Source organism: Carettochelys insculpta, chromosome 13, assembly GCF_033958435.1.
Source record: "Carettochelys insculpta isolate YL-2023 chromosome 13, ASM3395843v1, whole genome shotgun sequence".
NCBI lineage: Eukaryota > Metazoa > Chordata > Testudines > Carettochelyidae > Carettochelys > Carettochelys insculpta.
Window position 1 is genome coordinate 44540682 of NC_134149.1, and position 27714 is coordinate 44568395.

General features: G+C 63.6%; 1 protein-coding gene across 7 annotated transcripts in view; it reads right to left on the reverse strand.

Annotated features, from left to right (window-relative positions):
• NHSL2 (NHS like 2) overlaps positions 1 to 27714 on the reverse strand; it is a 78696-nt gene that overhangs the window by 32422 nt on the left and 18560 nt on the right. Inside the window, exon 1 of one of the 7 annotated variants that reach the window (XM_075007765.1) lies at positions 10491 to 10855. The exons of the other annotated variants lie outside the window; for them this stretch is intronic. Within the exon in view, the coding sequence (XP_074863866.1) occupies positions 10491 to 10554 (64 nt within the window). The 5' untranslated portion in view covers positions 10555 to 10855. Of the gene's footprint in view, positions 1 to 10490; positions 10856 to 27714 lie in introns of those variants that run through there. 7 annotated transcript variants of the gene reach the window in all.

A 27714-nucleotide genomic window follows, 5' to 3' on the forward strand; every position in this document is an offset into this window, starting at 1 on the left:
AGGGCTCACCTGGCTGCCTGGGTTACAAAGAGCAGGGAGACCCATTGCCTGCGTGGGAGAAGGCATCACACAGACACTCCCCTCACCACCGCGCACTGATGCTGTGCCGAAGGAAACTGGGTATGCACCTCAGGTTGCTACAGAACAGTAGGGAACACATGCAGCCCAACCAGGGGAACGAAACCCTCCCACACCCCACGTAGGCACAGACACAAGCCAGGAGTGGAGACCACGGCCTGCGGGAGCCCCGGGCCGGCGCAGTGCTCACAAGGAGCGAGCGGAGGGGGGAACGCAGGCTTGGCAGGGCTCCGCGCCATTTTCACAGCTGCCAGCCAAGTAAGTCCATCCCAAGGGGCTTGGAAACACAACCAAGCGCTGGCAGGAGAAGGGAAAGCTCTTGCACCCAGCCAGGCAGCCCAGAGCTGCAGTCCGGGGCATGGGCCCAGGGCTAGAAAGTACGGCAAGGGGCACAGCAGGGCTGTGCTGCACAGCCAGGCACCAGCCCCACACTTGGCCACGCAGGTGCGTGTAGAGGAGCCAGAGGAAGCAGACGCCGTTTGCACTGGGGGTGTGGGACTCATTCACCATCCCGGATCCGGGACTCTCCCTGCTTCCCCCAGAGGGAAATGCCAGGAGAACTGAGCATCACTGCTCTGGCTGCCCAACAGCCCCACTGCGCCCCCAGGGCAGGGCCCACAGCCTCTAGGAGGCCTGTGCCCTGGCTCCAGTCCTGCCTCCCCAGCCTAAGACCTCCTGCACCAGGCACCATCCTGCTCAGGACTCTAGCCCAGAGCTGAGCGTGCCCTGGAATAGCTTTCATGAGGGGCTGGTTTGTGTGCATCCATGGCCCCCTTGCTCCACTGAGCAGGTCCCATTGGCTCAGACCCACTGCCTGTGATGTGCCCCGAACGCTGCCGCACAGGCAGGGAGACAGCTGCCGCCCCAGACTGCCCCCCCCGGCCCCCCAGGCTGACGCTGACGGTCAGAACTAGCCTGATGTCTCTGAGACTTGGGCTAGGCTCAGCGATCTCTGATCCGGGCAACGCACCTCTGGCTCCAGAGTTCACCCCGAGCCCTTGGAGGGGGACGGACCCCGAGCCGGTGCTGCCCCACAAGACAGCAAAATGCCCCATGGGCACCTAAACACACCACCCTGAGGCTCCTGGGTTTCTCTGCTGTCCAGGCCCTGCTCCTCACAAACACCCAGCCGGCCTTCCCTCCCCGTCCCGGCGTTGCCACCCTACCTGCCCCGCGCCGGGAAAGGGCCAGCGACTCGGGCCAGTCCATGGCTGCGTCTCCACATGAAGGGCCGACCCCCTGCGGCTGTGGGTGGGGGCTATGGGACTATCCGGGTGGGCGCGACCGAACAGAGTGCTCTGGGGTCCCCAGCCACACCCCACAGCGCCTTCACTCCCAGCCACGCACGGGGGGAGGGTCCCCCAGCTCCTCTGCTGGGCCCCCACGGCTCCGCTCACAGGCCGCAGGGTGCTCGCTGTGGGGCCCGTGTCACAAACACCCGCGGGGCGAACCTCCTCCCCCTTCCCAGCCGACAGAGGGAGGAAGTGGCCAGGAACCGGCTGCTGGAGTCAGTTCCCTGCAGCCCATTGTCCTGGTCTGGCCCCTCTTCCTTCCCAACTGCACAGGAGGTTAGGGGGAGGGGCCTTGCTCCGCAGCCCCTCCCCCACACCCCTGGGCCATGCTTTGGGCTGCCACCCCAGCAGAGCCCCCCTCCCAGCGCCCGAGCGGGACTGGGCTGTCCACAGTCCGGCGCGGAAGGCTGCCTGCCCAGCCCCGGGCATCGGCTCCGCCCAAGGAGAAGAAACTGCCCCTCACCTGCTTCCCAGCCACAGTCACGGCAAACCCCCTCTGCCCTGCAAAAGCAGCTCCGAGGGGCTGGCCCAGCCCCAGTGGGGTGCAGCCTGCGTTGCTCTCTGCCCCACAGAGCCGTAGCACTGAGCCAGCGCCACGCTGGTGCAGCGCAGCCGGCCGCGGGCAGCTCGTTCGTATGGGTGGGCGCTGCGCTGCGCGCTGGTCCGCACCGGCCGCAGAGGTGCTGTGAGGCTGATCCCCGCCGACCTACCAGCGCTGTGGGTGGTGGTGCCTCGTCTGCCTGGGGGAGCCCCTCCACGCAGCCGCACCACGGTGGCGCCACGACCCCACAGGGCCACGCCGGCCGGGGGAGGACGCCGCTGGAGAAGCGAGCGGCTCAGAGGAGAAGGGCCCGAGGCCCACGGGGCAGTGACCCAAGCCCTCGCTCTTCGTTATCCCCGCATCGCGTGGGGCAGCGAGCCAAGGCCCAGCCGGGGCTTCGTATGGTGTTTAGCAGCCGCAGGCAGCACCCAGCCTGCAGGCCCCTCACCCCCGCCCCCGCAGCACTGCAGCTGGCCCTGAGCACAGGGAGGGCCGGCGGGGAGCCTGGTGAGGGTGGGTGACTCCCCAGCGCAGGCACAGCAGGGGCAGGGAACGCTCTCCCCAGCTCTCCTGCCCCAGAATCGCCCCTGGTGGAGGGGAGCCCATTCCGCCCTGGGGCTCCGCAGATGCTAAGAACCCAATTCGGTGGCTGCAGGGCGGCTCCCAGAGCTCGCAACATCCCCCCAGGCACCCGGGGCCCGTTCCCAGGCACCTTCTGCAGTGGCTCCTCCTACAGTCAGTCCGGTGGCTGGGGCGAGGGGTCCAGGAACCAGCCTGGGGAACCCCCAGCTCAAGAGCCAGCAAAACACACACCAACCTGCAACAGTGGCTGGGGCTGGGCCGAATCCTGGGCCCCGATCTGAGCTCCAGCTGCAGCTCATTAGTGGAGAGGGACGGAAGCCAAGCCCAACTCAAAGGCCCCCCTTGGTGGGGTGCCCATCTGGGTCAGGACTCCAGCCCACCGCAGCCAGTGAGGCTGTGGGCTTGGCTGCACCCAGAACCCCCCCCAACAATTTGGGGTAATCTGCCTCCTGCGCTGCTCTGTGCAGTAAGGTGAGAGGGGCAGGGACCCACCAGCGCTGCTACCACCGGCTCAACCGTCCGCTGACAAGGTCTTCTCCTGTGCTAATTTCAACGGGGGGTCCCAGACCCCGCTGCAGGGCTGACTCCTGGAGCCAGTCCCGCCAAGGCCGGCACCCCTCCTGCGCTGCGCCTGTCCCAGAAGTGGGGCAGCGAGGGGCTAGTCCCTGAGCACAGGGGCGGGGCGCTTGATCCCAGCTGAGCCAGGCTAGGAACCTGCCTTTTCCTGGGGCTTTTTGCTACCAAGCAGCAAAATTGCAGGAGCAGGAGTTTACCAGCTGTGGGTGGATGATCCTGCCTGAGCCACAGACCCGCCACAGGCTGCCCTGGTCACGGCTCAGACGGGGATGTGGATTCTAAGTCACGTAGGCCCCTGGAAGTCAAGCCCCCCGCCCCCTCCCCGTGCTCCTTTGTCTGCGGGTTTCAGAAAGGAGCTGGGGGTGGAGGGGGGGCGCTAACACAAGCTGCCGCCGGAACAGTGGCAGCTGCTACTTCCCCACAACTAGGGGGAGAAGAGGCCGGGGTTCCAGGCACCAGACTCAGGAGTCTTCCCACGGGACAGCCTGAGCCAGCCCTGGGTCATCCCCTCCGCCTGCAAACTGCACTCCTCTCTCTGCCTTCTGTCCCAGCTACCACAGCAGCCTGGCTCCGACCTCTCCTCCTGGATGTCGCCCCCCGGCCTCCCTGCACCCCTCACTGGGTCACAGGGACAATGCCTGTCACTGGGGGGGGGGGCAGGCTCTGGCCCCCCACCTGCAGGCAGACGGGACTCAGCAGGAGAGCGTCAGGCTACAGGGACCCAGCGTGGAACAAACTTGTCAGCACAGGATCCAGCAGCCGTCGGTACCATCCCTGTTGGGGAGAGAGGCCCAGAGGGGGTCCCTGAGCTGGGCCCTGGCCCCCTTCCTCCCCCTCAAGCCAGGTCATGCCACCCAGGTCCAATTCAAACCTGCCGGGCCCCTCCTCCCGCCTTTGTCCTGTTTCCTGGGGGGAAGAAGAAAGGTGTCACCTGGTTGCCTGGGTTACAAAGCTCAAAGGAGGCCCATTGTGTACCTGGGAGAAGGCAACGCACCGACTCTCCCCGCACCACTATGCACTGATGCAGAGCCTAGGGAAACTGAGGCACCACCTAGTATTACTAGAGGAGGGTCGGAAACACATGGACGCTAACCAGGGGAGTAAAACCCTCCCCCACCCCACTTTGTTACAACACCACAGCCGGGCTCGGCCCTCAGCCCCCAGGGCGTCACCTCTGCCTGGGCCTCTCTCGAGGTCCTCACGTCGCCCCGAGCAGCTCTGAGACACGCCTCTGCTGGCCACCGGCGCAGCCCAGCCGTGCCAAGGCTCTCATCCTGCACCGCACTCACTGCGCCACGCTCCTCTGCGGCCTCAGCAGACGCCTCCCGTCCCAGCCCCGCGTGCTCCCAGCCTCCAGCACCACTGGCTGCAGTTTCAAAGAAGCTCCTTCTTGCTTCCCCGCTACATCTGCAGAACTGACCCTTCTCTTCCTCCACACCCTGCCTCAACTCCCCTTCCCCAGGACATCCACACCAAGCTCCCTGGGACGGGCAGTGCTCTGAGTCTGCCCAGGACCCGGTGTAACGGGCTGCTGTCCCGTGACTGGAGCTCCTGGGGGCTACGGGAACACCCAGAAATACCCAGGTGGCGGCTGAGGGGTGGGGAAAGACAGGCGGAACCCATCTCAGATGGAGCCTGATTACCCAGGCCAGAGTTCACCTGTGACCAGCGTTCCCTGTAAGCTGAGCCTTCGGGTGGCTGGTCAGGAGAGAGTCAGGTGCTGCCCAGATGATCAGTAGAGCACCCACAGGCACCTGCATGTGTTTGTACTGATGGTGAACACCCACACATGCCTCAGTGCACACGATAAAATTTATTCTGCGCACAGATGGAAAAAAATTAAAGGGCGCATGTTACCACCAGCGTTCAAACAGCTTCACCAGCAGGATCTGCACCAGCGTGGGGGGAGGGGAGTGTGGGGTGGGGGGGGGGAAGGCTCTATTTCTTTGGAGCTAGACTAAGGCCTGGAACTGAATTCCTCTGCCCACCTGGACTGGACTGGACTCTCAGCACAGCCAGCTTGCTACCGAGGGGTGCTGCTGAATTAGTGTTTGTGCTGCCCTGCCCCCAGCTTCTTCCCCCCAGGTCACGGCAGGACAGGCATGCCATGCAGCTGCAGGGCCAGTCTTCCCTGACGCTCGCTGTTTGTGTTCTCTGAACCAACCGAAAGGACAAGCAAAATGTCAAGAACACCGACAAGGAGAGCGGCTCCCCGGACGTGACCTCTCTGCAGGGCTCAAAACGCCGCGCTGGAATTCCATTCCCAGCCCGGCATGAACCGTCATGCTCCACAGCTGCACGGCTCGCCTCTGCAACCAATCTCTTGGAACCGAGTGACCCTGCACGCAGGCAAGCACGGCAGGGCAGCCTCAGACACTCGGCACGGAACACCCACATCTCCGGACGCCACGGCTCTGCACAGCCACTCTGTGCACCCATTTGTGTTAGCAAAACACTGTCCTCACGCACGCTTGTCGAAGCAGAAAGCATCGGACCCAGTGGCACACGAGGGTGTGTACAGCAGCATTCACAATAGCCGTGTTCCCCTGGCTGGCTCCAAAGCTCTTAGCAGGCCTGGGCAACCTGGACAGTGGAAACAATACCTTGCACCTCTGTGACCCATCTCGTTGCACAGATATTCAGCAACAGAGGCGGCGAGGCACTCCTGAGTATTGCACAGGCTGAAATAGGTTTGCACGGCCACTCGTGGATTACCAGACGAAGCTGAGAAACCCAAGGCTGTAGGGGGCTGAACCTCAAACGGGGAGGGCGGATAATTCACCCAAAGACGTGCTCACTGCAGGCTGCCTGGGAGAAAGGCTGATCCGCTGCAGCACACTAGCAAATCCCCAGACAAACAGCCTATGTGACACCAGCCACTGACCCAGGCCCGAGCACCAAAACCAATGGCTCCTCACGCCGCCACTCCCTCCAGCCTCTAAAGGGAGCCCGATTCCACCCAGAGGGAGCCCCAGCTGCATCCACCAAGGGGCAGCGGTGCTGGCAAATGAGCTGGTTGGGTTTGGGTCTCGTGCATTTGCCGTGACCTCCATTCCCGTGCGCTGGGCCCTCTCTCCTGCGCCAGAAGGCCCCAGTTCACACAGGGAAGGGGAAGGAGCGGGACCCTCTGCAACACAGCAGATCGGGGTGTGGGACCCACTGAGCGCTACATGGGCTCCTGCACGCTCACACAGCATGGCAGGTAACAAGAAAGCCACTCCATGGCCTGCCCTTTGGCACTCCCGCGCACAGAGCCAGCCTAGGAACCCACCCGGCCTCACACAGGGTCTGTGAAAAACACTCGGAAACCCAAGGGGTCTACGCACACCGAGCGCTGGTGAGGCAGGGAGGAGCCACCAGGCTCTGTGCCAATGGGGGATGCCGGCTCCAGCCCTTCCTGGACACACGAGGCGGTGGAGCATGCCCAAGGGTAGAGTTAAGGTGACAGGAGGGTCCCAGTGACCGTTATTGAAGGTATTACACTAACTGAGAGCGTCTTGGCTTCCCAAAGGAGGCTTTTCACCCCAATTCATTCTGGTCAGGCCCCTGCTTTATCTTTAGGGAGTTTTTTTACCAAGGCCTTGACTGAGAGCGTGTTCCTGGCCAAGCCAGGTGTGACTTGGCAGCAGATATAAAGGTGAGTTGTGATTGTGCAAAGCCCCTTTCCCCGGGGGACACAGGCACCGAGGAGCTGCTCGCAGAGGTTTTCCCCCCCACAAAGGGCTCTCGATGTAAGGGAGTAAGACAGGGCTAGCACTGGAAGGGGTTACCTGGGGAGGTGGCACAATCTCCACCCTCAGAGAGTTTTAAGGCCCGGCTTGACAAAGCTGAGCTTGGTTCAAACGTGGAGCAGGGGGTTGGATTCCATGGCCTGCTGAGGCCTCTCCTAACGCTCATCATCTCTGATTCTAGGTGCAGATGGCCTCAATCTGCTCAGTCCCCCCACGGCCCTCCCTGACTATGGCTGCACAGTTCCAGCCCAGAGCCCCCCACGCCAGGCGCTGCCAGTCAGCAGTCTCAGCCTGCTCACCCACAACACCCCGAGGACGTTTGCTGACACCAGGCAGGGAACAGTGGCCCAGAGCTCCAACAGGGAACGGCAGCCTCGCTGTCAGAAAAAGCCTCTGCTCCACCCTCGCGCCCCTCGGGGCCAGAGACCTGCAGCAGCCCGGGTGCACAGGCTAACCAGTAAGTGCGGACCCACACGGATCGGGTGGATGGGACCAGCCCAAGCTGCTGCAGCTAGACCACTGATTTTAGCCAGCTAGCGTGAGCAGAACTGGCTTGTGCACAGGCGCACGAGGCGGGACTCACACTCCAGCTGCAGTGCACAGGTAGCCTGAGGGCCCTGGTGCCCCCCTGGATGATGCACGGTAGCCCGGGTCAGTCTGGGCTGGAGCGCGCAGTCTGTTGTGTTGCAATGATGCCACCACACACACGCAGCAACGCAGGGTGCCAGCACAGCATGAGTGTCAGCAGTTCCCTCTGCCACCCCCGTCTGGGGCTGGGTGTCGCTGCCCTTCACCTGGGCCACTGAAACAAAGGTGGGGGGCGGAGTTAACTGAGGGTGGCTGCACATGGCCCGTAGCGAGTAACTCCCACTGGACTATATTCCAGCAACCAGTTACAAGCAGTCACTAGGGAGCTTTGGCCTGTCCCTGGCAGTCACTGTGTCTTCACAGGGACATGGGAACTTCCGCACCGTTCCCACAGCCGGCCCCCGCCCCATCCTCCCCCTGGGCCGGGGTGGGTCTGACTGGGCTCCCCTCAGCCAGCAGGCCCCAGTCCCTTCCCACCGCAGATGATGGGACCAGCACGGGGGCTGGAGATGGGCGAGAACTGAGCCAGACTGGAGGAGCCCAGGGCTGTTTAAGGGGAGCACAAGGGGCGAGCACAGGACTGCCCGGCCCAGGGGAGCCCAGCCGAGACACTTCTTACCCAGGACTCTCCCTGAGGGGTGCCAGCTGCAGGCGTGACTCTACCAGTGCAGCCCGCCCCACTGCAGCCCCTCTCTGCTCCCAGCAACTGCACTAGGGCTTTGCTGGGGCAGTGGGAAAACTCCTCCTATGGCAAACAAACGAGGGAGCCGCCGCTCATCCCCCACAGGAGCCTCCACAGCCCTTCCGGCCAATCTGGGTGAGCTGGGTGTTGTGATCACTTGTCTGGCTCTGACCTGCCTGGGGAGCCTGGGACCCACCACAGGACTGGTTTTTCCAAGGATGGGAGGCACCCAGGGCTATCAAGTTTCAAAGGCTTCTTACTCAGGAGATAAGACTTTGCTTCCAGCCAAGGCTTCGGGGTGGTTCCTTCTCAGGAGGAATGCCTGGGCCATCAGCCTCCCCGCACTGACAGGACTGGATGTGCCTGAGTTGTCTCCATGGCACATACGAGATGAGTTTGAAACTTCTCTAGTGTCCAGCAGTGAACCTCCCTACTACAGCTTCGCTCCCACGGTTTAACACATCATCTGTCAGCCCAGGGCAGCTCTGCTGGGGTAGTTACTCAAGATTACGCTACAGCCCGGGAATGCCATCACGTCCTCAGTGGGGTCACAGCACAGGCCACAGGCACTCAACTAAGGAGTAAGGAGATACAGGTTTGTTTTCTAACCAGCTGGCCCAGCATGCTTCCCCAGGGGGAAGAGAGAGCCAAGCCATCCCTGTCTCCTGTGTCTTGCAGTCTAGCCTCCAGCTTCTCCTCCCCAGCTCTGCAGGGCTAGCACTAGCCAGGCCTCCTGGGCATGGGGCTCTCCCTGCTCCATCCTCTTCCCATTCGCTCAGCACCAGTCAGAGGCAGGGCAGCGCTTCCAGAGCTGCAAGGCTGAGCTGAATGTGGAGCAGTCTGAAGGACTGGAGACAGGTGAGCTCAACTGCTTGGAAACTGGTGCGATCTGAGCACCTGCAACCCTGCAGCTCCTGGAGCCCAGGACTGGGGGAGGGAGAACCCAGGTTCCCCAGGTGCTGAATTACTAAAGCCAGCCTGGGGAGGGCAGGGGGGTGAGCAGGCAGGTGTTCCCCCCGGCCCCGCATGGAGCAAGGTCACGGCTAGATGAGGCTGGAGTGGTTCTGCTGTGAGTTCTGCTGCCTGCGCACAGGACCCTGGGGGGTAGGTTCTGTCACTGCCTCTTCCCTTTGGGCTCCTCATGGACACAGCCGGCATCATACACCCACTACGATGCTCACACTGGAGCCCAGGAGCCGTTAGGAGACTCACTCCCGTGCAGTACAAGGGAGAACAGACCCCGACCCTCCAGCTAACGCCGGACGGGCACCGAGATACACACCCCACGTCACACTGCACACACGCGGCGAATCCAAGCGCTGCCATCGGCTCTGAAGCGCAGCGGGAGCCTGGCCAGCCACAGAACGTGTCGGAGAGAGCCCTGAGCTACCGCAGCCCCTCAGCCTGCGTGCAGGCCCAGACACCAGAGCAGTGCGGTGCTCCCTGCTTGTGGGGCACCAGCGGGAGCCCTGCCTTCAGGTGCCAGAGCCACAGGCTCTCCACCCGCTGAACGTGGCTGGCCCAGCCACAGGGGAGCCCACACCACTGAAGCAGGTGGCCCACACGTTAGCACACAGAGGGCAGCAGCCGGGCAGCGCACACCCCCGCACGCCCTAGAGCGGAGACGTCACATTCTAGCCGGCAGCAGAGCGAAGCGCAGAACCCCGGTGCCCTGGCTCCGACGTGCCACGTGACCTTGGGCAAGTCACTTAGCCCTCTCCTCAGCCATTCAGATGTGACCCAGCCAGACTAAGGGCTGCACGCAACTGGTCCATGCCCTACCCAGAGAGAACAGCAGCTCCCTGGGGACCCTGGAACACAGCCCCATGTCATTCCTGTTGCTATAGCAAAGCCCAGAGCACCTGCACAGACGCAGCATGTACCATCACCCGCTCCTCTGCACCGCAACTCGAAGCGCGCAGGGGAACAGAACCTGCAGCCAGCCTTGCAGCGCCCCCCCCAGCTCAGCCCGGCAGCCCCCTCCCCTTCCATGGGGGCAGAGCCCCCAGCTCAGCCCGGCAGCCCCCTCCCCTTCCATGGGGGCAGAGCCCCCAGCTCAGCCCGGCAGCCTCTTTCCCATCCGCGGGGGGCAGATCCCCGAGCCCGGCAGCCCCTGTCCCTGCTCCTTTGGGCAGACCCCCAGCCCAGCCCGGCAGCCCCTGGCCCGTGCACAGGCCGCAGGGCCCCAGCTGCGCCCAGGCAGGAGCGTGGGAGGGGGCAGCAGAGGGCCGGGGGGGGCGCAGGGGACCGGCCAGGGAGCGGGTTGCAGGGGCAGCCTGGCGGGCGCTGGGGGCTCCCCCCGGTGCAGGACCCACGTGCAGCGCCCCACGGAGGGAGCGGGGCTCCCGCTGCACAGCAGCCGGGGGTCCCCAGGAGCCGGAGCCGGACCCGGACCCGGACCCCCCCCGCGCGCGCGATACCTGTTGCCGGGTCCATCTTGCCGGGCCGGGGGCTCCGCGGCGCCCTGCGCTGAGCGTTGCCCATCCCTGGGGCCGGCCGGGTCTCACCGCGCCTGGCTGCCGCTGAGCCCCGGCTCCGCCGTCCCCGCGCCGGGCTGAGGGGAGCAGCCCCGGGGCCGGGCGGGCGCCGCGGCGCGGAGGGGGCAGCCGGCCCTCATGCCGCCCTGCCCGGCCCTGCGCCGAGCCGGCTGCGGCGTTCACACCATGGGCCCTGCGCCGGAGCCCGCGGGGGTCGCTGCCGCGCTCACGCCCACGCCGCCGGGGACGCGGCTCCTAGCGCCGGAGCGGCCGCGCGGGCCGGGCCGGGCCCCCCATGGCGAGCGGGCGGGCGGGGCCCCGGGGAATCCGGCTGCGGCGCGGAGCGGCGGGGCGCGGCGGGGGAGCGCTGCCGCGAAGCCGGATCCCGGGAGCTGCATCGCTGGCAGCCAATGGCGGGCGCGCCCCGCGGCCCACGAGCAATGGAAACGCGGCGCGGCGCGCTCCGGGGTCGGCCCCCGCCCCCCCACCTAGGGGCGCCCGAGAGAGGGGCAGCGGCCAAGCCTCGGGCACCACCTGCTGCGCCCCAGCCCAGCGGAGGGGAAAGGGCGAGGGGCCGCGGCCTGCAGCGCGCCCGGGCCAGGCCGGGCTTTCACCCCACCGCAGGAGCCGGGGCTGCCTCGGGCATAGGGGAAAATCGAGTCCAGGAGCCCGGGAAAAGCCGCCGGGGGCGTGGAGGTCACTGGGGCCCTCTCTCCCTGGGGGCAGCTACTTCCCGGGAGCCCCTGGCACCCACCCGCGCCCTGAGTCCAGGGCAGAGGCCTGTGCTGGGGAGACTAGCCTGGGGCAAGGCCCCTACGCACGGCACCGGGAGACAATCCTGCCGGATGCTAGTGCCCTTGCTGGGTGCCTGGTATCTCAACAGAGATTGGGGAGAGGCCCAGCACAGGCACCAGCATCCTGCCTTCCAGCCTGCCTGGTGCTGAGCGTGCCCAGCCAGTACCCCCGGTCCTCATCCAGCCTGCCTGGCGCTGAGCGTGCCCAGCCAGTACCCCTGGTCCTCATCCAGCCAGCCCGCCCCACCTTCTCACTGCATCTGCATCAGCAGCCAGAGGTTTGGCCAAGGCTGCCCAGCTGGGGCTTTACGTGCACCAAGTGCTCAGCTTGTACCCGGCCTGTGCAGATCTCCGAGCACAGCAGCCTGGCAGAGCATGGGAATCCTGGCTCACACACCTCATGACCTTCAGAGATGGGCGGCGAGGGCGTGGGGAAGAGCAGGAGTCCTGTGTCCTGCAGGGAGCTGGGAAAACAGCCTGGGAGACGTCACCTGCTGCTCTGTGGGAGCTGGGTCACTGCCTGGGACTTGTCCATCTGACAGCTCACAACCCAGCCCCCCACAAAGAGAAACACCCCCAGGCACCAAGGAACTCTGGGGGCTTCTGCAAACACCCAGGGCCTCCACCTTCCCCTGGCCACTTTCAGCCACTGGACGACCCCCTGGGCAGCAGTGACAGAGTTGAAACACACCTGATAAAATGTGCCCCCGGCCCCTCCACCTGGGGGCACTCACAGAGCTGGGGGGGCTACTGGAGCCAGGGGAGGGGTGGCAGAGCTGCGGCTGCACAGTGGGGCAGAGAGGTCCCCACAGAGCTGGGGGGAGCCCAGGGGCCGGCAGGCAAGGCCAGTCACAGCACCCAACTGCCGCTGACTGTTGGCAGGGAAGCCCCTATTGCCACTACCCCTGGGAAGCCAGGCACGAACTGCTGCTCTTGGCCTCTCATCTTCACGAGGCCCAGACCTTGTCAACTCCACTCCCACGTGCAAGGAAGAAAACCAGACTCGTGTCTCAGGTGGGCAGTGCAGCAGGAGGAGGCTTGTACCAAGGGCTGGCGGGCACAGATTGGGGCACTCCCAGCCTGCAGGGCCTGGGAATTCTTTTCCACCCGACCCCGACTCGCCTTCCCAACGTGATGAATTCTGCGGAGCACTTGAACGCCAAATCTCAACTGCTGTGAACAGCAGAAAGGACCAGAAAGCACCGGGAGGTTGTTATGGAAACAGGAACAAATTGGATCAGTACTTAGCATAAGTTGGCAAAAGAAATTTCCTCTTCGACTGACGTGGGCCCAGGTGGGCGAGTGGCTGCAGGTGTGCGAAGCAGCCCTGCACCCAGATCTGAGCATGCCAGTACTGGTACCAGGACGTGCTGTGCCCAGCTGCTGCCCCAGCCAGAAACTGCAGCACAGCAGCTTGCAGCTGGATTGCAACAAAAATGACCCTTCTTTGCAGAACGCTCCCCGTGCCCTGGGAAGCAGCAGCCAGGGCCTAAAACACTCGGCCGTGAGAGGGAGGTACACTCCCCTAGGAAAGACACAAACCCTGCTGCAGGCAGGGTCAGACCAGTCTCAGTCAGGTCCCTTGCAGCCCAAGCTAGCCCAGCAAGGAGCGCTCAGCTCTGCTGCAGCAGCGGGGGACCTGCGCAGACACATGGGTGCGGACGGAGGGGAAGCAGCTTCTGCCTCCCCTACATGGGAGCTTGACAGTCACTCTTGGCCATGGCTGAACAATCTCTGGAAGCAGCCGCCAGCGGAGCTCTCGCTTCTGCCCTGTCTGCTCCGTCCCCGGGGGCACCGTACAGGAGGGAACCATTGTGCCGCAGAGCCTGGGAGCAGAGCTGGGCTACTCAGCTAGCCCCTCATCTGTTCAGGTGTTTGCGGCCCCGGGGCAGGGTCCTAGGCTTGAAGGGTCACCCTGCAATTGAGCAATGCAGGCTGCAGTGCCGGCCTCCTCAACGTCACCTCCAGTCGGTCAAGGGGCCCCAGCCCCCCCGGCAGAGAGTGACCCAGCGGCAGGTGTTCGTGCCTTCATCCCCACTAGGCTGGGCTACAGCCACCCAGCATCCCAGGGCAGGAGGCACCTACTCATGCACGCAGCTGCTCAGTGAGTGCTTCCTCCAGCCTGGCCTCCCCTGGCTAACGCTGGCCTCCCGGAGACCAGCAAGCCAAGTTCAAGGTCACAGTCTTTGACCTCAAGGCACACCTTGGCCTAAGCCCAGGGGATCTAAGAGAGCCAGGCTGAAGACTGGTCACCCGCTCTGCATCCTGGCCAGCACTCTACAATCAGGGAGACAGAACTCCCTCAGGAGTCACTGTGCCAGAAGCGAGGCTCACCTTGAATCCCGCCCTGGGCACATTCCCTTGATCTTGTCTCCTCTAATTGAAATGCAGAGCCGTGCGTGCGTGTGTGATGCTCTGCGGGTGAGATTCCATGAGTGGCTCTACCTGGTACAAACACATTCCAGACCGACACATTCCACTGGGGAGAGGATGAGAGACCAGCCAGCTGTGAGTCATATCGCCAAGTGCATGGCTGGAAGGGCCCAGCCACTCCGGCGCTGAGAGCGGGAAGAGGACTTCTGCGGACAGCCTGGGACTTGCTGGCGGCCGGAACACTGGAGAGCGACTGGGTTGATCAGTATCAGCTGGTGCACCAAGAAAAACGCAAAGTTCGCACGGCATTAAATGCCCTCTCTCCAGCATGGTCCGCAGCCTAGGCAAGGCCGGGCTGGCGTGGTTAGAAGCAGGGCCTGCAGCTGTTATCTGCCCCAGCCCCAAATGCACTGCTTTCTGATAAGGGACTCTATAAATGTCAGCACAGTGGCCTCCAGGCTGCTCACCTCCCGGGCTCCGACTCAGAGGTGCTCAGCCGACGGGTGAGAATGCTCCTGGGATCACAGCCAAGCTGGGTTATTTTGGGCTCATGCAACATCTCTGACAATAAAGATCCTGGTGTCGAGGTGCAGCCCCTGGCCCTGGCTGCCTCGCGACCCAGGCGGACCCGGCACTTCAGTGCTACTTAGCGCCATGCCGGTGCTTGTCCAGGACCAGCTCCCTGGGTGCTTCAGGCAGGCTGCGAGAGACCACATACCGCAGGCGATTCGGGTCTGAGCTCGGCCCCTTCCCACTCAGCTTAGGGTGTCCAAGCCACGGCTGTGTGACACCCACAACACACAGGCAGGACAGTCACCCCAGGGGCCACGCTCCACTCCAGTTACACTCAGCCCCTTGCCCCAAGGCCCCCTTTGGGGCACAAGCTTGTGTCTGCCAGCGCCCCACTGCCACCAGCTGATTGTGGGGCGCAGAGCCCAGGGGCTGGAAGGACAAGCAGATGGCAACAGGTCCGTACGTCCTTCCTTGCTGCCCCGACTGCCTGACCCAGCCAGGCTCCCCGAGTGTCCCTCGGCCACTGGGTCCCTGCCAGGGAACGTGTGCAGAAAGGCCATTTCCTTTATCTGAAAACTGATTTCCTTCCGACTGGGCCAGAAGGGCAGGTGGGAGCTGCCCCCGTGTCCCCTTCTCTGCAGTGCCTCCTGCCCCCCGGGCTAGCCAGCTGCCCCTGTGCCAGGGGAACCAGGAGACATTGCAGAGAACAAGAGGCAAGCTGCTCAACCCAGCCCCCGGCCTGCACCCTGCGGGGAGCGTGCACCAACAAAGCCATTGGGCTGGCAGAGGCCGCTTGGGAGACGCTCCTCACCCTGTCTCCAGCAGCACTGCCCCTTGGCGGGCTGCTTGGCCTTTGTGGATAAGCTCCTACTGCCAGAGCCCTGGGCTTGGGGTCGGGGGGCCAGACTCTCAGCCCTGGAGTCTGAGAGGAGACAGGGTTGGTGAGCAGGTGGGCACAGCCGGCTCCCACCCCAGGGTGCTGGGAGGTCTGCAGGGAGCTGGAGCACTGTCGCTGCTGGGGAAGAGGAGGCCAGGTGCAGGCTGGCGAGTCCCATGCTCAGCAGAGAAGTGAGGCCAGGCAGGGGCTGCAGTTAGACTCCTGGTAATGGGACCCAGACATTGCTCTCTGGTCCTGGCTGGGGGGCCGTGCTCTGGCCTGGAAGGCCTTGCACGCTGCCAGGGTGAAGCCAACAGGCCTGTAAGCTGCCTCATCCCCTAGCCTGTCCCCACCCCAACCTAGCCAGTGCTGTGCAAATCAAGGCGTTAACCCAATGCAGAAGGTGCATGCTCCGGCGTTCAGAGCCCAGGGGAACGCTGGGGCCCGCGAAGGCCAGGAAACAAGCAAGGCTGGAGCAGCCTGCTGGAACCTGACATGGGAGCGCTAGATCGGCCAGCTCTGCCCTGACGGCGTGGAGCTCCCACCTGGCAGCTAGGAGATACACAGAGCTCCTCCTCCCGCAGCCAGCTGGACCCCAGCGGGTGGGTCTGGCTGTGAGCAGGTAGAGAGGAGCCCCCGCCCGGCCAGCTGGAAACAGCCCCGAGGCCCCTGCGCCGGGGGCAGCCGCGTCTCTGAAGAACTCAGAAACACCCACAACCTGCACAAGCGGCGCTCTCTGCCAAGGAGCCGCATTAAAACCGAACGGCAAGTGAAATGAGCTCGTTAGGAGAACAATGGGCTGGGGTGTGAGCCAAGCACAGCAGAGAAAGAGCCTGGAAAGCAGAATTCCGCACACATGCTCCTGAAAGGGAAAGGGCCGCGCACCAGCCTGCGCTGGCCCAGGGGTGCGACCCGCCTCGCCCCGTGGGGGAGAATCGGGGGAGTGATGCACAATCTGCCTCTCCCGGCCCCTGCTCCAAGAGCCACCTTCCTTGCCCAGCCCTGCTCTCCTGGGCCTAACCCAGGCCATGCCCACCCTGTTCCGGTTAGCCCATCTCAACTATGCTGGGAATGAGCAAGGGAGAAACTGAGGCACACGGGGCAGGGAGAGACACTGCACTTGCCCAAGGTCACACCGTGGCAGAGCTTTGAATCCAAGCAGCATTCCAGACTCCAGTCCCACGGCTTAGCCCCAGAGCAGCCTCCCCTCCACGCCCCCCCATCCCCACACCCTGACGTAGCAGGAACACGCTCCAGAGAACTGTACACCCACCCTCTCCTGCGCCTGCTCGCAGACAGGCCTGGCCTCAGACCAAATGTCCTGACTTGGCTGCACAGTTTGCAGGGCCTGATTTACTCCTGATGTGGAAGATGAGAAATTTGCAGCCTAGGATTCGTGCAACAAAAAAGAGCCCCCAAAGCCTGGTGGGCGCCTGCCCCCGGACCCCGTCCTCTCTGCAGGGGCTGGCAGGGTGACTGGGAAGCTGCAGCTAAAAGCAGTAGCTGCTCTGCCACCTTGCGCTGCCTCTGGGCCTTGCATGCCCGGATTTCAGGCAGACCCCGGTTGCTGGCCAGGTTCAGCAGTGCCTGGGATTCCCAAGGGAACAGGCCAGGAGCAGGCTGCCGGGGCACCTGGAGCTGCAGCAGGGTCAGCCTGCTGCTGGGGCTAGAGGAGCAGCTACGTCCCAGGAGGTAGTGCCCAGGGCTGTCCCTGCGCAGCTGCGTCTCATCTTGGTGTGTGTACTGAGGTGTGGGGAGGGGGAGCTCGCTGCTGCCTCAACACGGCCTCTCGCGTTCCTCTGCTCCTCATCCCAGCCTCTCCCTGGGCATCCCTCCCGCACTCACGAGCTGCAGCGCTTTTTCGCCGAGGCCTGGCCCCGGCTGTCACAAGAGCTTCCCTCTCATGGGGCATCCAAGTCTCTCCATAAACCACCTCCGGCAGCCTGCAGAGTGCACTGGCCTGTCCCCTGGGAGGGAACCCCAGCCTGCCGTCTGCACTGGAGCCCAACAAGCAGCAGCAAAGGCAAAGACAACAACCTGCACGGCCGTGTCCCAGCTATGATGAATGGCCTCACTGATGCCCAGTGTTTCAGGATCCAGGGGCGCTCCAGCTGACGGCTGGGTGTGGCGGGAGCTAGGGATGCTCCGGCTGCCGGCTGGGTGTGGTGGGAGCTAGGGATGCTCCGGCTGACGGCTGGGTGTGGCGGGAGCTAGGGGCGCTCCGGCTGACGGCTGGGTGTGGCGGGAGCTAGGGGCGCTCCGGCTGACGGCTGGGTGTGGTGGGAGCTAGGGATGCTCCGGATGACGGCTGGGTGTGGCGGGAGCTAGGGGCGCTCCGGATGACGGCTGGGTGTGGCGGGAGCTAGGGGCGCTCCGGCTGACGGCTGGGTGTGGCGGGAGCTAGGGGCGCTCCGGCTGACGGCTGGGTGTGGCGGGAGCTAGGGGCGCTCCGGATGACGGCTGGGTGTGGCGGGAGCTAGGGGCGCTCCGGATGACGGCTGGGTGTGGCGGGAGCTAGGGGCGCTCCGGATGACGGCTGGGTGTGGCGGGAGCTAGGGGCGCTCCGGCTGACGGCTGGGTGTGGCGGGAGCTAGGGGCGCTCCGGCTGACGGCTGGGTGTGGCGGGAGCTAGGGGCGCTCCGGATGACGGCTGGGTGTGGCGGGAGCTAGGGGCGCTCCGGCTGATGGCTGGGTGTGGCGGGAGCTAGGGGCGCTCCGGCTGACGGCTGGGTGTGGCGGGAGCTAGGGATGCTCCGGCTGACGGCTGGGTGTGGCGGGAGCTAGGGGCGCTCCGGCTGACGGCTGGGTGTGGCGGGAGCTAGGGATGCTCCGGCTGACGGCTGGGTGTGGCGGGAGCTAGGGATGCTCCGGATGACGGCTGGGTGTGGCGGGAGCTAGGGGTGCTCCGGCTGACGGCCGGGTGTGGCGGGAGCTAGGGGCGCTCTGGCTGACGGCTGGGTGTGGCGGGAGCTAGGGGCGCTCCGGCTGACGGCTGGGTGTGGCGGGAGCTAGGGATGCTCTGGCTGACGGCTGGGTGTGGCGGGAGCTAGGGGCGCTCCGGCTGACGGCTGGGTGTGGCGGGAGCTAGGGATGCTCCGGCTGACGGCTGGGTGTGGCGGGAGCTAGGGGCGCTCCGGCTGACGGCTGGGTGCGGTGGGAAATAGGGGCATACTGGTTGACTCCGGGTGTCTCAGGAAGGCTGATGGGCATGGGAACAAAGCTCTCTGGACAGGGCGCTGATGAAAGCAAAGGATCAGCAGTGCTGCCTTGCTAGATGCTGACACAGGTGCCCAGCCCTGGCCGCAGTCCCGCTGCCCTAGCCTTGCGAACACCAGCACCACACAGCTCTGCGGATGCCCATCACTCCAAACTTTTCCAGCCTTGGATGCCCCGTAGCAGAGCTCTGCAGATGGCCCTTGCTCCGGACGGCATCTAACACCTGTTGCAGTCCAGGGCCTCGCCTGAGCAGAGCACTAACCCCACCTGACGGCGCGCTGCTTTAGTGACACCGCTGACTAGACTGAGCCTGCCAAACTCGCTTCACTTGTGAGCTGCGATGGGCTCTCTCCTCCCGCTTCCGAGGCCACTCCTGCCAGCCCCTCACCCCCTGCCCAGCCCCAGGCTTGCTTCACACATGGATGGAAGGATTTGCAGACTGCTGCCGTTTCCAATTTGTTTTGGCTTTTCTTGACTAGATCCCAGGAGAGGTGGAAAATCCTTGTCTCCCGAACACACGGCCAGAGGCTGCCTCCAGTTCAGCACCAGCCTGTCTGAATTATCACAGCACAGAACATTCATTAGGAGGAGGGGGAAAATCAGACCAGAAACCTGAAAGCAGCTTCCCAGGCATGAGCTGGTTTCCTGCCTTTCTTTGCTCGTCCGTGATATGGACTGAGCCACTGACCCAGCTAGCAAAGGTTCGGGGATTTTATGTCAGGAAACACAGACGCATTTCACAGCAGAGACGCACACTGACAGTGCCTGATTCTTTCAGCTTCCCATAGTTCATCTACGTAACCCTGTGACTGGTTCCACTATTTCATTGTTTGGGGCCTTTACAGCTCTAAGGTCTCTGCAGTCTGCAGACAGGCAGTCCCCCTGCACTGTGTTCAGAGCAGATTGTTCCAGAAGAGATGCGCACACTGTGCTCTCTCTCAGCCTGACTTGACTGACATTCTCTTCATGTAATTAAAAGTCATTCATGTTGAAATCAGCCGGCTGCTCTTCTGTCTGGGGAAGGCCCAGTATGTGCAGTATACAAGGTGAGGTTCCTCCCTGGCCCCAGCTGGGGAGCAATTTGCACCCCAAAGCCAGGTTTCTGTATTGCTAAGTGAGTGAGAAACCTGGATCCTCTTACAAGAAGTCCTGTGGCACCTTATAGACCATGGGTGTCCAACCTTTTGGCTTGCCTGGGCCGCACTGAGTGAAGAGGAATTGTCTTGGGCCGCATATAAAATATATAATATAGTTAACGTATATAAATCACATAATAATGTTAAAAGTTTACAATCTTGTGGGGCCGCATTGCTAGCTGTCCAGGGCCGCATGCGGCCCACGGGCCGGACTCGCCTGTTATAGACTAACAGATATTTTGGAGCACAAGCTTTTGTGGGCAAAGACCCGCTTATGCTCCACAACGTGTTAGTCTGTGAGGGGCCAGAGGACTTCTTGTTGCTTTGGAGATAAGGACTAACTCGACTCCCCCTCTGATCCTCTTCCAGGCAGTCGTGCTGTGGCCAGCGACGACCCTGAGCTCTGTGAAACCCTTCCCTCCTGCAGCCCTTCGCCTTCCTTCGCCCAGCACACCGGAAAGTGCTGTTGCACGCTCGGCCGCCACGTCGCCAGGATGGGCACTGCCCGGCATGCGCGCTCTCACCCGCCGCCACAGCACGAGCCTGGCCCTGCCCGGCGTTTCCTGCGGGGCCTCGCCGGGGACGTCTCGTGTCACAGGCTTGAGCCACAGCTGAGAACTTCATTACAGGATGCCGGGTGCGACGCCATCGGCCGTGCTCGTGCTGGCTGGCACAATGTGCGCACTGTGCACGTTTGATGGTGAGGCCCGAGGCTCCTGCCTGGCATCACCGGTGGCATGTAGAGCTTGGTAAAAACCAGGTGCAGGCAGGGCTGTCAACTGTTTCTGCTCTGCGGTTTGCGAAGGGCCCTGTGTCGGCCACAGGCGCTCAGCTAGCCCTGCCCCTGGCAGCGAACGACGACTGGCCCCAGGCTGGGGCTGACAGGTCTCCGGTGCAGCGAGCGGTGCCTGTAACCAGGGAGCAAGGCTGTCGTCCCAGGTGGGCGGGGAAGACCCCGCCAGCTGTTGCAGGGTGTGGCGCTAATCGGAATCCCAGCTTTGTTAGACGGCGGCAGCTGCTCCTGCTTCCCGCCAGGCGCTGCCGTCCCGTGAAGGAATTGCCATTGGACTCAGGGCTTCAGGGCTGCACACAGCCACCCGCGCGCTTCCCCAGAGCCAGCTGCCCACCAGCCCCAGTGGGCTGTGAAGCTTTGATAAGGTGGCCCCTCCCTGCCCTGAGACCCACTGTACATCCCCCTTTGTAAGTCTCTCTCATGGGGTACGCTCAGGTCCCCGAGGTGCTGACCGGGCACAGCCACGCCTTCCCCGTGGGGCGGGGCACGCCTCGGGGGGGTGCTGGGAGGCGAGGAAGCGGTACCTCCCCCCAGCCCCAGTGCTGGCAGGGCAGGACGCCAGTACCCCACGCCCGAGCAGCAGAAGACGCAGCACGATTCCCCCAGCCTGGCACCAGGTCTAGGACCATTCCCACTCCCCCCGGAGCCAGCAGCTTCCCCTGGGGCCCCCTGTGAACGAGCCTCAGCCCACGCCTGCAGCGCTCGCCACAGGTGGCTGGTGCTGTCCTGCTGCGGGTGCCAGGGCAGGCCTGGGCCCCCAGGATTCCCGGCACGCAGGCCCCCAGGAGAGGGAGAGCTGCAGGAATGTGCCGCATGCCCCGGGAGGAGCATCGGGAGACAGGGCAGCGGTGCGCCAGGAGCGAGCCTCCTGCTCGCTGGGGCCACGGGGAGCAGAGGGAGGAGGCAGCAGCCTCCAATCCCATCCCACTCCCGGAGCCAGCCTGGCAGAGGGGCCCCGAGTAGCCTGCTCCAGAGCATGGGGAGAGCCCTGGCGATGCAGAAGACACCCCACCTCCCTCTCTGCACCGGCGAGAGCAGCGACGTGGGAGCCAGGACGCCCGCCGCGCGTGCGCGCATGTCGCCGCAAGGGGCGCCTGAGCAGCAGCAACGGGCCCGACCCTGGGTAGAGACCCACCCAGCAGCCCCGGAGCTTCGCCGGTCCGGAGATTCCAGCCACCGTAGCAGCGAGGTACGAACCCTCCCAGGTCCACACCGGACAGCCAGCTGCCCCCCAGCCCAGCGCTTCCCAACAGCTCCTGCGCCCCTCACTAGTGCCCCCTGCACCCCACGCCAGAGTCCCGCACGGCCCCTCTGCACCAGCCTCTGGGCCTGTCCCCCCGGCTACGCCTGTCTCTCATGCACGCCCGTCCTGTGGTGAGCACACAAGAACCCAGAGCAAGCGAGTCCTGGTGCCCCTTCCCACTGCAGGGCACTGGCTGACGGCTCTCCCCTCTGGCCCCGTAGGGGAGAGGCACAGCGGCCCCGCTCTGCACCCGTGCCAGCTGCAGAGCCCTTTCCCAGATCTGGGAGCCCAAGCCGCAGGCGACAGGGGAGGAGGAGAAAACTTGTACGTACCCAGCTCCCGGATCTCCTACCCGGCCCAAGCAGCAAGGGGCAGTCGCGCGTCCAGCTGGTCCAGGCAGCCGTCCATCTCACCCCAGGCTGCGTACAGAGGCGACGCAGGGGGCTGCAGCTGGCTACCGCTCACCGTGCCTGCGTGCAGGGAGGGGGAGCGTCTGCAGCGCCTCTAGCCCCTCGCCTCACTTCCTAAACTCAATCCAGATTTGCTTTAAGGGAAGCTGCGTGAAATCGATTCTCCCACCCCCTAGCCCAGGCCTTTCTTAAAGACACAGCCCCTGCAATTCCACCCGCACGGACGCATGCTGCCAGAGGCAGGCCAGACCCTGCTTTGCCAGTGGCAGCCTGCTCCATGCACCGTGCCCTCCACTTGCATAGGCCATGGTGAGCCACAGCCAGGGCCAGACGGGGGATCTGCTGAGGAGAAATGGACACCAGGGCAGCCACCGGGGATGTTTGCCCTTTGCCCAGTCCTACGGCGCCTCTTGCTGGGTTGGTGTTTCCCTGGAGGATGCAGAAAACATGGCTGAATTTTCCTGGACAAGCTCGACTGGGGGAACAGCCTTGGCCACGGACCCCACGCTGCTCCCTTGGACGTGGATATTATTCCGATTGTGCACAGGCCCTCGTGGGGCCAAAATGTCCAAAGCTGAAGGGAGAGCAGAACATCACTGCTGAATGGGGCAAACAGCTCGCATGTGCCCAGAGCCCTTGTTATCAGCTGATCCGTACTAGTCCAACAGCTTCCTAGGCCGGAAGGCCCTCTGTGACCATCCAGTCCGAGCTCCTGGCGCAGCCCACAGGGCTAACCCATAACACAGGCTGCTGCCCCCACAACAGCCCCAGAACAGGTACCTCAGAAAGGCACCTACCCAGCCCCCAGTGGTCAATTAGTCTCAGCTTCAGCCCCCAGCTGGCAGGACTATAAATACACAGGTCATCTTGTTTGCCCAGGATGAATACTGGCACAGCATCATCTTTCTTCCAGTACTCCATCACCCATTGAAAATCAGCAGGTGGTCTTGCAGGTGCGTCAGGCAGCTCCTTAGAAACTCTTGGTTTGCAACATTTTCTAACCTGTCTGACTTTCAGCATCTTCTGTTGAACGTCCCGCAGAGCTACTAACAGAGAGCAGAAAATGGCTGAATAGTTGCACGTGGTGTCCTAGGCAAGATCTTCCAGGCCTGGGTTGGCCTGTGCTCAGGAGGGCGAGGATGCGGCCTGGCAGAAGATGGCCGGAGATGGGGCAGACAGACCTGTGCATTGCATGTAGAAGGGCATGAACAAGGGAGGTGCTGTCTGGCAATGCCAGCCTGAGGACGTCACACTGCCCCCGGCCCCTGGAGCACGAGGTGCCCCTCCCGCTTCATCTTTAATAACCTGGCAGCAAGATCCAGGTTGTTGCTTGGGTCTTGCGCAGATACTCATGATGGGAGCCTGGAGGCAGCGTCTCCGTGACAGCCGTGTTCTCACCCAGCACTGACTGCCACCTGCCTCAGCTCTGCTGCTGCCCTCAGTCCCAACCTGCAGCCCTCAATCACCCCGCCCGACTGCAGCACCAAAACCCTTCTTGCCAAGAAACCCTCAGGGCTGGGACCATTAAACCCTTAGCGCCTGTGTGTGCCTCAGGGAACAGCTGCATCCCAGCTGCTTGGGGTCAAGGGAACAGCCAGCTTCCAGCCCAGCATCCATGGGACCATTCCCTCAGAGCCCAGCCCCCCCACAGGCTCAGAGCCCCAGCAGCTGCCCAGGGCAGCGGAGCTCTCTCCAGTCAGGCGCACTCTGTGGCTGCCACTCGGAGGCCTCTGAGTACCCCCGTGGCGATGCAGCCCTGGGGGGTGCAAGGAAGAGGAGGCTCCCAGGACATCAGGACCGGTTGTTTGGTGTCTGCTCTGCGCAGGGCAGTGGCCCCACAGGCCTTGGGCTGCTGGATCGGGGCCCTGCCCTGGAAGGCAAGGCCGAATTCTGCCCTCTGGCACGCCCTTGCCAGCGCTGCCCTGCAGCGAGTTTGGGGGCCGCCCAGCACGCTGCCTTCCTGCTGCCAGACTGCAAACCGGACGACAGCAGAGCTCCGGCTGGCCCACGGGCCATGTGCCAGCCAGTCACCATCACCACACACACTGGAGATGGGCGCCGGGAGACCCCCCCCCCACCTCCCAGCCCCACCCTCTGGGCCCATGCTCACTAGCTGTACGACCCACGGGCGCACCCCCCAGCTGCGTTCCGACGGCCCCACCAGGCTCTGACCGTGGACGCAGGCCAGTTTCAGGTGCCAGACGGGCCTGAGTGGGCCCCTCGGGCCGTCCTGCTGCCTTCTCCCCACCGGTGGCCCAGGGTTCAGGGCTGGCGTGATACTGCAGCTCGGCTGGGGATGAGCCGAGCCTCCAGCTGTCCAGCCCTTTCCAGCACCGGCCTCGAGCCAAGGGCCTGTGTAAACAGGAAAGAGCAATTTCCTTGCAGGGGATTGTTGTGTTTACCCGCCGGCCTGCCCCTCGGAGCTGTACTGACTGGGATGGATAGGGCTGCAGGTTCCACCCCAGGCCTGAGGCCCGCGGCCCCGGGTCATCCCCAGCAGGGGGAACGGCCCTGCGATCCGAGGTGCCAACCCCTGGGCTCTACTGCATGAGCTAGAAGGCAGGTGGCTCCCAGCCCCGGCGGCAGAGCAGAGGGTTCCCTCGCCCTTGTGAGTTACACGTGCACGTCCCAGCACGGCCCGCTGGCACAGCCACACGCCCCGCCCGGCCAGTGCTGGCTTGGAGCCCCGCCGCCCATCGCAAACGTTAAATTTGCAAAAGTCGCGACCTTGCTGTATTACAAGACCAGCGTAGCTGCCCTTTGCTCACATCCCGGGGCGGATTCCTCCCACAGTTCCACCGGCGGCGAGAGACAGCAGACAGGTGATACTGATCAGCAACCGTCCCGTCCCCCCCGGCGGGCGCTGTTACCCCGACCGCGACGGTGAGAAACGGTTTTAGGAACCGGAGGCCCAGGTCTGATTTAAATCAGAAAAGTCAGAGCAAGACAGCGTGCCCAGCGCCTGGGCGAGCTCCTGGATGCCAGAGCAGCCCCTGTACCTGCACCAGCTCGCTGCTCACACACAGCGCAAGCGGCCTTCTTCTGCACACACCACATATACGGACAACCCTGCGCTCTGCAAACTTTGACGTGTGCTCGTCTGCTGGGTGGGACTCTGGAGAACAAGAGCTCTCCTGCATCCCAGTCAAAGACCTAGGGAGAGAATCCCCCCAGGGGAGGGATCAATAGGTCACCTGCAACCATCTCTAAGCCCTTCTGCTGATGTGCTTCTAACGCCCACCACCAGAACAGCTCTCCTGGGTGAGCCAATGGCTCAGTTGGCTCGGGGTCCTGTCTCTGGCACTGGCCAGTGCTAGAGGCATGGGGGTGCATCCCTGCCCATCCTGGTTTATAGCCCAATCTCCATGAACGTATCTAATTCCTTTTGGAACACAGGTTGACTTTTGGTCTTCACAACATCCCCCAGGTCGTCTGGGCCTCGTTTGAAGAACTATTGCCTCTTGCTTGTCTGAAACCTGCTGCCTGGTGACCCGTAGTTCATGTGTCACGTAAAAGGGTAACCGACATGTCCCTCTTTACCTCCTCCACGCCAGCCATCATTTTATAGTCTCCTCTCCTGCTGCGTAATCAGTTCCAGGGCTTGGCAGTTCGTCCAGCACGTCCGTCTAGACTCTCTTGTGACCAGAAATGGACAGGCCTGGCAGCCACAGAGCCAGGACCAACCTGGATCCACCTTCCCAAACCCCAGCCCCAGCTTCAGAAGGGAAGCTCAGGGTCGGGAGGCTCCCATGGGAGGACAGGGCAGCAGCCCAAGGGACGCCAGGAGATCTGGGAGCAGAGCTCCATGTCCAACCAGCCCCACAGACGGGCCGTGCTCCCACTGGATAACTTCACGCTACTGAAACCTGGTGGGAGGGTTCCCCAGACTGGCCCGATAAAGTCACTGGTTCTAGGAAGAGGCATGCAGGGTCGGGGAGCACCAGGTCTTTACCCCAGGGGCAGTAATCCAGGACCACTGAGAGGGAGCAGGGAGTCTGCCCTACAGCCCCAGCCAGCTGCCTGCAAGCTGGTGCACTACAAGCTCCTGGCTTCAGCCCTGCCGCAGGTCCCACGTTCTACCCCTGCCAGCTGACAACCCGGGTCCATCAGGGTAACACCAGTTTCTGAGTCACTGACAGCTCAGAAAAGGACCCTACATGCCGAGAGTCCATCTCCTGGCTGACAAAGCACAAGCTGGGATACCGGCTGGCACCTGCTACAGCCCCAGTTGCACCAGGGAACAGGATGCTGCCGCCGCAGGCACTGAGCTAGGCGAGAGAGAAGCCGTGAAATCGTCACTGATACAATCTGCAGAATGGGGCACCGACAGGCGCCAGAGAGGCCAGGTCAGCGACACACAGCGAGCGCGCTGCTTGCGCGTTTTAATCCGTCTGACTGCGAACACACCCGCCCAGGAACAAAGGGCGTCGCTCAGGCGTCCCGCACGGGGATGGCTGCGGACACACGTCAGAGGGTCAGAAACAGCTGCAAGAACAGGCGCAGAACTGGGCTTCCCGGCGGCAGACGCAAGGTGCGCGCTGGACCCCAACGGAGAGGTGCCAGGGCGCCCGGATGGCGGTCAATAAATACCGACATCCCAGGGGACAAAGCTCCAATGGCGGCCTGGCAAAGGAAGGGCCCCACGCGCCGGTGGCTGGCAGCAGCAGCAGGAGCAATGCGGCGTGGAAGTACAGCCTGGGTGTGATCCCAGCGGTCCCCCCTGGTCTTGACATCTGCCAGCCAAGCCAGCGGTGCCTCCGCGCTCACTGCCGTGCGTACGGCACCCTCTAGCGGCCTCTCTTCCCCACAGCATCGCCTGGCTGCAGGACCCCACTCTGCTTGGCGCAGGAGCAGCATAGCCGGCCAGGATTTGCTGGGTGCTCACCCTGGGCTGCAACCTGGACCCCTGGGTTGTGCTGTTACTGCCGCCTGTCTCGCTCCAGGGGAAGGCCAGAGCAGTGACTCCAGCATCGGAGAGCAGCCAGGCCACGGAGGAGGGCAGGGAGTGCCAGGGAGAACACGACAAAAAAGCAAACGGAAAGTTAGGAACCATTAGGAATGGGACAGACAATAAACCAGCAGAGATCAGCATGCCACTCGGTAAGCCCTGGGCCGCTCACACCAGCTCAAGGAAGGTCTTGCAGACCTGGGAGTGTGCACGACAGAGCAGCCCAACGGACTGAGGGCACGGACCAGCCGCTGTGTGCGCAGCTCGGAACGGAGATGGCTGAGGAGGTGGTGCCACAGGTCTGCACGACAACCGACTGAGGAAGTGTCCTTGGCCCCCTCCCACAACACGAGTCAGCCCCCCCCCCAGCGGTGGCAGATTTGAAGCAAACTGGGGAAGTGTGGCACCACACAGCAGCTGCCCTGGGGCCCTCCTTGGCAGGGGCTGTCCTGGGGCCAAAAGCAGAAGGGGGCTGAACAAAGAACTAGGCACGTTCCTGGCGGGTGGGTCTGTCGCTGGCCATTTGCCATGATGGTCAGGGCTCCGAGTGCCCATAACCTCTGCGGGCCGGATGCTGGGGCAGGGGTGAGTCGTTCGGTAACTGCCCTTTTCTGCTCACTCGGCAGCACGTGGCACCAGCTACGGTCACAAGACACGGCCCTGGGCTATGGCTCTGCCCCAGTATGGCCATTCTCAGGCCCTGTCCTCAGGAGCCCCAGCTGGCGAGAAGAGCCTTTCTGATTCGGCCTGGCTTGTTGGCTGCCCAGGGGCCTTCTCTCCAGACGCTGGCCTTTCCGCCCCAGGTAAGGTGCTGCTCTGGGAGACCGTGCAGCCTCCTGTACTGGAGGCGCACCCTGGGAGTGC